Below are 7,285 nucleotides of genomic sequence, written 5' to 3' on the forward strand. Positions count from 1 at the left end.
AATACAAAATCAGTCCATATTTACTTTTAGAATACATTGAACATTCAAAAACAAGATAGAACTGCATAAACATGACTTTTTAAAAATGTTATATACAATAAAATATTTTATGTAATTCAGAACTAATTAGCGAAAGTGTTATAATTTACACGGCATATAATACCTTCTTATTTTTATTATTACTATTATAATAATCAATTTTTATTAAAATAGAATGGATTTTCAAAAATTACGTATTTATAAAATTAGGATTATAAATAGAATATAATTCTTAAGATTGATAATTATTATCCTCATATGTACAGGAATATAAGATATATATATATATATATATATTCTCTACATTACCTATAGTAGATAAATTTTATATTTACATAAAATATGAAATCACATGGTTATTTTTCTGTTTATTCTTAAAATTATTAATAAAATAATTATTTAATTAATGCACTATATTAAATGAATAAATTATATATTATAAATATTTATGAAAAAATAATAATTGATTTAATTTAATGAAAATTTATTTTATTTTAGTATAATTAAAGTAGAAATTACATAGTATTCTTTAAACGTTAATTTACTTTGTATATGTGTTAAAAGATATTATAATTATGCTCATTAATTATGTATTTACGAAGCTATAATAAAAATAAATTTTCAAATAAATATAGGTTTTCTTATCGTTTGAAGTACACTATATTATTATTAACTTTTTCTTTACGTAATATACTGGAATATTTAACAACCATATAATGGAACAAAAAATTAAGAAAATTATATTTATTAAAATTGCTTGGTTTATCTTTTTAATTTGGATATGTCATTTTAACAACTTGGTATGATAACACTATTTAAGCATTTTTGTGTTATTTTTATTTTTTATGTTTTATTTTTATATATAGTATTTCTTAATATTAGATTATTTATTCTTTTATATAATTAATGTCTACCTTGTTTATTTAGAGAACTTTTAGTAAAATTTTGGATGAGAATTATTACTATAGTAGTAAATTAGATACGAGAACTTATAGATTACTAGGAAAATATAATAATATTAAAGATTCAAAAATTGTGTATTTAAAAAAGGATGTATCAAATAATTTAGAATGTGAAAACAAAAATATATGTAATAATGAAAAATGGACAACAAAAAAAGATCGTAATAGAAATTTATTGAACATGGCTCATTATTATATTCAAGTTACAGATTATAATAATGGAATGTTCGATGGGAAGCATTTCCATTTTGAAAAAAAGTGGATTAAAAAAAAACATTATGATCATTTTCTTGAAAGAAAGAGACGAACCTGCAATATAGCCTTAGGAAAAATAAAATTTAGAAGTTACGGAATTGGAATTGCAATATTTTTTATTTTTTTAATTTTGGGAGTAGGAATACCCATATCCTCAGGAATAAAATCTCTGGATACTCTATGGAATACGCTTAAAAATGAAGAAGGATTTTGGAAAAACTTAGATTCAGCCTTAGTGAAAATGAATGATATATTAGGAGGCCATACATATATAATATTTTTTAGCGTACTTATGATTATATTATCTATAATGGTTATTGTAGCGATTTATAAAATCTTAAGAAATAATGAAAAATATAAAAAAATTAAGTTAATGACTGAGTTAAATTAATAATAAAAATATAAAATATTTTGTAATAAATTTATTAACATGAAGTAATATAAGTAATACTATTAGTGACAAACATTTAACAAACATAATTATAATTGCTATACTGTTATAAATTCAAGTATGTATATCTGTTATTTGTAATGAACAACAGTAAAAAAAGAATTTTTTTTTGTTGTTTTTTTGTGAATTTCAATATTCTAGTATTTTCTAATTGTATTTTCTTGCATTATTAAGCTTATATATACGTAGAATAATATATATGATTATATATTTAAATAGCTTTTTATGAAGAATATATGTTGGAATATTAAGGTAAATATAGTATTGAACTATACACGTTCTTTTTTATAGTTGTGAAATTTTATATTTATACCAAAAATGCTTTTTTTTGTTTTATATATAGTACACGAAGATTCTTTTTTTTAATCTTATTAGGAAAGTGTGTTATTATCATTAAATTAAAAATAAGTGTCTTGTTTTGCATTTAATAAAAGAAATGAACGTATTATGTTGAATCGATAATTATATACATATAAAATATTTTCTTAGTTAAAGAAGAATTTTGATATTTATTCAATAAAATATTTTTTATGAGAAGAATTCAACAAAACATGTTTCTTTAAAAAATATCCTAATTTAATATTAGTGTTATTTGTATCGTATAAAAGTGAAATTATATATATGTAATGTAATGACATTTTTTATTATATATTATATATTCATAATTGTTCATTTTCTGGTGTATTTTAAATACATACTATTTAATGAATAGTTAAATTTTTTTATCTTTTTATTATTGTATTTAACTATTGAGTTAAATTTTTCTGTAAAATATACATAAATATATATTTATTGAAAATTTATATGTAGAAAAAATATATATTTTATATACTTTTTAAATTACTAAAACATTAAATGGATTAATTAAATTTAATTATATATTTATAGAACTTACGTAAAATTTTTTATTCTGTTTGCTAAATATTATTTATTGATCCCATAAAATTTATTCGGTATAATCTAATTTTTTTTTATATCTATAATTGGTACGAAGTTAATATTTAGAATATTTGGAAATTAATATTTCTCAAAAAAAAAATTTATAAATAAAAAACCCAATATTATGAATAAATAATAAATATACAGATCTTTGTTCCTGGAAGAAGAAAAATTTTTATTTTTACACAAAAAAATATTTTTTGAACATATTATCTCCTCAATTGCAAAGTTTAAGTAAATTAATAACTATAACATTTGTTTTTTCAATTATACAAATATATTAGTTATTTATTCAAAATTATTGCTAAATTAGTATTTTAATATTTTTAATAATTAATATTGTTCTAATGCATTTATTACTAATTCAGTTTCCACTTTGTACATAACTGTAGAAGCTCTTCGAATAAGAAAACCCAAATTGTTTTTGTTCATCGTTAATTGACATAAGCACCATTATATGTTTCAATAATTATTTTAGTATAATTATGTATAAATTTTATCCTTAATTTTTTGTATATATAATTTATATTATGTATTCTTCAAAAAGTTTCTTTTTTTTATTTTGTCTTTTTTTGTTTACGCTAAATTATTAACATATAAAAATCATTATAATTGCTCTTTTCTTCCATTTTAATATGATGATGCAAGGGATATCAGAACTTTTATTCATTTTATCAGAATAAATATTAACATAATAACATTTTTATATTTTTTATTTAAGGCAATTTTTCTTGTATTCTTATATCCTTTTCGTTTATATAGTAGAAAATATAAGATTTATGAGATATGTAGAAAACAAAATTCAAGGCTTAATGTATATTTTTAAATATATACTATACAAATTACATTCATATTAAAAACACATTTATCTATTTTAAGTTATTCTTTCTAAACAAAATGTAGTTTACTCATTGGTGAATATATATTTATATTAATATTAGTGATTATATAAAAATAAAAAACGTATATTAATGCCTTTAACTTAATGTCATTTTGTATTTATAAAGAAAAAATATTAAATAACATATAATTTCGTATACTACTAACAATAAAATTAAGATAGTATAACTCTTCCTTTATAATGTACAAGTTCTTAGATAGTACTGATTTTAAGTTAATAATTTACATCTAATTCCTTTCTAAATAAAAATCTAATAACAGTATGATTCAAATATAATATATACATATTGTTAATAAATTGGTAAAATTTTATTTTTTTTGGTTTTTCCTGATAATAAACCTTTCTTCAAGTAAAGTATTTATAAGATATATTAAAAATTATATATAAATAAAAGACACACTAATAATATTTAATAAAAAGATTCATCTCATATGTATATATATACCTACTCTTTAAATATTATTAAACATCAAGTATTATAATGATTTCATATTTTCATTTTATTGTATTAACATAGAACATACTATGCATTTTCCTTGAATGAATTATTAAATGTAAATTAAGCATAAACTAAAATACATTAATTTTATTATTAATAGTACTGTCAAATAATTTTTTTACCTTTTTTTTTTATCGATATACTTTTTCGCGTTTAAACATTGATGTAATTGGAAATACATATAAATGGTTTTTAAAAAAACAAAAACAAGATTAAAATTATCACAGGTTCAAATATTAAAGTTCTAAATCGATGAAAATATGATGAGTTAGATTTGAATATGCAATATTTTCTAGAAATATGAATAGAGATGTTTATTAAAGAACAAATATCTGGTGAAAGAGCTGTAGAAAATGAATTTTTTTTTTAAATTTGGAAAACGCGTTATACTACGTATATATATAAATTAAAGACAAAATAAAATTTTGAATAAATGTATAAGTATAGGGATATAATGAGTAAGATCAAAAAAAAAAGGCGCAGTTTTATATTATAAAAATTTAATGGAAAGATGAACTAGGGCATTATATAAATAAAGAAGAAGATGAATAAATGTTGACATTTATAAATTCATTTGTTTTATATTCTATGCAAGAAATGTAGAAATATGTATCGAAAAAGTGGATGATGTAGGTTGTACATTCGATACAACTGTATTTTTATGGAGTATGGTTTAAAGGATTGAATAATGAATATCAGATAAAAATATACATAGTAACAAAGATGAATAAAATATGTTAATGAAAATTATATGGATTTTAGTGAATAAATGAAATTTCGAAGAATTCTGTAATCGCAAAAGTCAAATAATAACAGAAGTATGTGCAGTGATGTATATAATGACATTAGAAGAAAGTATAAAAATGGAATATACGAGAAAGAAAAATGTCTTTTACATTAAAAAATAAAAAATATGAGAGGTATAGAATATACCAATAAATATTTATATTCTTTAGATTCTATGATGGAGATATAAAAAACATATTAATTATAGAGAAAACAAGAAATATTAAAGTATAATCTTGAAGAAACTTTTGAGTACATGATGAACACTTTGTTTAGATATAATTATGGTGAAGAATTATTAATTTAGTTTAAAGATGTGATTTTATCTAAAGTAAAAAAAATGCATAATTGGGAAAAATATATAGAACATAAAAAGATGCATAAGAAGGCACATCCATAAGAAAATCTGCAAAAGGAAGGAATTGAAGGATAGACTGTAATAATGGGTATATATTGTTTCTGAAAAATACAAAAAAAAAAAAAAAAAAATGAAGCTTTCTATGCAATTAATAATTCCTGAGGTTATAATTTAGGGAATCTTGATATGTATAATAATGATTATTATGATCTTATTGTGAGAAGGGTAAATATGAAATAGAAAAAATATATATATATATTAAAACAGAAATATATTTTCGAAAAAAAAAATAAAAAATATGAAGAATACTATTATATATAGAGAGAAGGAATTCCTATAACAATGAAAAATTTATGAGCGGATGATAAATAGAGGATATTTATCAGAAATATGCGCAGGAGGGTTTTTAAAATAGGAAAAAAAAAAATCAAATGGAAATGCACTATAAAATAAACATTTAAATAATAAAATGATTTATGCTATATTATTTTATAAAAAAGGAAAATGGAAATATGGAATAAACATACATAATATTATAGTCATATATTATGTAAAAGAAGAAGGGATAATTGGTTTAATAACAAAATGATTAAATTGATATATGAATTAAGTTAATATATAGAAGATGATAAAAGAATAATTAGTACAGTAATTTCCACTGTTAAATATTCTTTATTAGGAATTAAAAATTTATATGGAAATAAGAACTAATGAAAGTAGTACTTGAGATAGAAAAAATTTTTGAAGAAGTATATATTAAAGGATTTATTAAGGAATGTGAGAGTGAATTATATATATAGTATATATGAAGAATATATGTTAATGACAGTTATAGAGATTTTAGATAATAAAGAAAATTTCAATGAATTATATATGAGTAAAAAGGTAATTCTCATAGAGAAAGTGTTTTTACTGATATATATAAAGGTATTAAAAGAATGTATGAAAGAACAACACATAAGAAACAAAGAAAAATTATTAAATTAATCAAATAAAAAATTGAGCACATAAAATTATTCCTATGAAAATTTAAAACATTCGGATGATGTAGAGGAAATTGAAGAACAATAGTATTAAATATATTAAAATTAAAAAAGTCTATAATATAAAGTTAAGCAATCTTTTCTAGCAAGATCACTATTTCAAAAAACAATGGTCGTTAAAAAGAATAAATGTAGAAATTTTATATAAAATTATTTAAAATAAAAAAGAAATACCAATGTAAATTCCATGGGGGAAACAAAGAAATATATATCATAGACAAATACAGATGAAAATAATCAAAAAAAACGTACAGAAGAAAATAGTACAAAAAAAAGGATACATATTTTAATTAATAAAGGAAAAAAAAAAAATTTCATAGTTTAGTTAAAGGATTGTTCATTTAGAAATAATTCTATAAATTGAAATTAAATGAAAGTCATTTTTTTCTAAAAGCATAAGAATTAATTAAAAAATCACTCTACATTTACCTTTAATATATATAATTTTTCATAGAATACGCGTTAATTTAAGTAGTAGAATTTTTAAATATATTATAGATATTAATAGGAAGGATATGATATAATTAGTAAAACATGGAACATTTCACGAAATATATATTTTTTTAATTTGTTAATACTTTTTTTTCATTGCTATAAAAGCAACATTTTTTTATAAATAATAACTAGGATCTTCAAAATACAATATTTATAAAACTAGAATAATTAGTAAAAAAACATAAAATTAGTAAGAATTATAACAATGAGTAGAGCAGTAAAATATATCTGTTTTCCATATTTTCTATACTGTAAATATATGTAAATTTCCCAAATATTAAAAACATAAAAAAAAGCTTTTTATTTACACTAATTTATAATTAAAATACAGTTGTGAATATACATAAATGAAATGAAATGAACTATTTTACTTCAACATAATTTATTATAGATAATATTATTTAAAAATTTTTATAGCACCTTTTTTTCTATATTTTTTTTTTTTGTCTATGTAGTAATTATATATATATATATATTTTTTTTTTTTTTTGATTTTAACAAATAAAATTTAAAAATATAAAAAAAGTAGTATTTTATTCTTGAAAGTTTATATATTA

The 7,285-nt window shown here is 18.9% G+C and overlaps 1 protein-coding gene across 1 annotated transcript; it reads left to right on the plus strand.

Annotated features, from left to right (window-relative positions):
- Positions 1-755: 755 nt before the first annotated feature.
- PmUG01_13060300 (fam-m protein) lies at positions 756-1,647 on the plus strand (the record flags this gene model as incomplete). Its single annotated transcript, XM_029007597.1, has 2 exons — positions 756-839; positions 967-1,647. 2 exons carry the CDS (start codon positions 756-758, stop codon positions 1,645-1,647), a joined length of 765 nt encoding a protein of 254 aa, XP_028863970.1.
- Positions 1,648-7,285: the final 5,638 nt, after the last annotated feature.

The sequence above is a fragment of the Plasmodium malariae genome (genome assembly GCF_900090045.1).
Source record: "Plasmodium malariae genome assembly, chromosome: 13".
In the NCBI taxonomy this organism is placed as follows: Eukaryota; Apicomplexa; class Aconoidasida; order Haemosporida; family Plasmodiidae; genus Plasmodium; species Plasmodium malariae.